The 1,364-nt window shown below is 69.6% G+C and overlaps 1 protein-coding gene across 1 annotated transcript; it reads left to right on the forward strand.

Annotated features, from left to right (window-relative positions):
* Nucleotides 1-321: 321 nt before the first annotated feature.
* EMIHUDRAFT_254780 (hypothetical protein) lies at nt 322-1,233 on the forward strand (the record flags this gene model as incomplete). The annotated part of the gene is made up of 1 exon (XM_005776761.1): nt 322-1,233. One exon carries the CDS (start codon nt 322-324, stop codon nt 1,231-1,233), a length of 912 nt encoding a protein of 303 aa, XP_005776818.1.
* Nucleotides 1,234-1,364: the final 131 nt, after the last annotated feature.

Raw genomic sequence — 1,364 nt, forward strand, 5'->3', positions numbered from 1 at the left:
GCGTCGTCTCCCGATCGACTCGCAGCGGAGTCGAGGGGTGAAGCGCGTCGCGCTGCGACACTCGAGAGCCGGCGGGATGGCCGTGGGGCGCGGCCGACTTTGATGCCCTCGAAGGTCCAATGCGCAATCGTTCTGTGAGACCCACGCGTACAGGAAAGGGGGCGGAGACGCGCCATTCTGCTGGTACCTTTTTTGGGACCCATCGCTCCCGCGTTCCACACAGTGCCCTATCCAGTGCTCAAGTGCTCAGAGCGGCTCTATGGTGGGGGAACCGCTTTGCTGCAACAGTCATCCAGCCTTCCGTGAGGGGCAAGTACATACATGGCCCCGCCCTGGCTGAGCCGCTTCGCACTCATCTCCAGCGTCGTCGCCGCGTCCGCCATCGTGCGCCGTAGCGCCGCGCTGCGCTCTCACCTCGCGCGAATTCTCGGTGTGACGCGGTGGCACGTGCCACGCGTCGATGGTGTGATCGAGGCGGACGTGGCAATCGCCGGCGCAGGCTTGGGCGGGTTGGCGCTGAGCGCTGCGCTCCGCCGGCGAGGGTTTCGGGTCGTCGTTCTGGAGCGCGCTGCCGCGGCGCGCTACACCAGTCAGGGCACGATTGCGCTCTGGCCCAACGGGCTGGCGGCATTGGAGGCGGCTGGCGGGGCTCGGCTGCCAGCCGCGGTCTCCAAGCGGGGAGTGGCCGTCGAAGCAACCGAGATTCTGAACTGCGGCCTCCACGGCAGCGAGAGCACGCGGCGCATCGAGGTTGGGTCACACGGCGTCAGCGCCTTTTTTATACCGTGGGCCAAGGTTCAACAGGAGCTGATGGCTGCGGCGGAGGAGGGCGAGGCTGTGGGCGGAGCCGTGCGAGGGCCGTGGCTTCTGGAGTCGTGGACCTTGGACGGGAGGGGCGTGCTCGGTGCCCTGAGCAGCGCGCTGCGCCGGTGGCGATCCCCGCCCTGGCTGATGTGCTCTCACGAGGCGGCTGGCTTTGCGGAGGACGCGGAGGCTGTGGAGGTGCAAGTGGCGGGAGGAGCGCCCGGCGCGGCGCCCCGTGTCGCCGTCCGCGCGTCGTTGCTCGTCGGGGCGGACGGCCTTTTTTCTCGCGTGCGGGCGGCGTTGCAGGGCAGCCCCGGCGGGGGCGTCGACCTCGAGCGGATCAAGGACTACAGCACGACCAACTGGAACGGGATCGTGCGCCACGCCGCCATCCCCGGCCCACGGGTGGTGCCCCGAGGTGAGATATAGCCGAGATATGCCGCCACCCCCGGCCCTCGGGTGGTGCCCCGAGGCGAGCGCCCCCCCCCCCCGCTCCTCTCTCGGCCCACTCGAGACGAGAGGCCCCGAGCACCGCGAGCAGGCGAGTCGCGCATCCTCAA

Source organism: Emiliania huxleyi (genome assembly GCF_000372725.1).
Source record: "Emiliania huxleyi CCMP1516 unplaced genomic scaffold EMIHUscaffold_2725, whole genome shotgun sequence".
Taxonomy (NCBI): domain Eukaryota; phylum Haptophyta; order Isochrysidales; family Noelaerhabdaceae; genus Emiliania; species Emiliania huxleyi.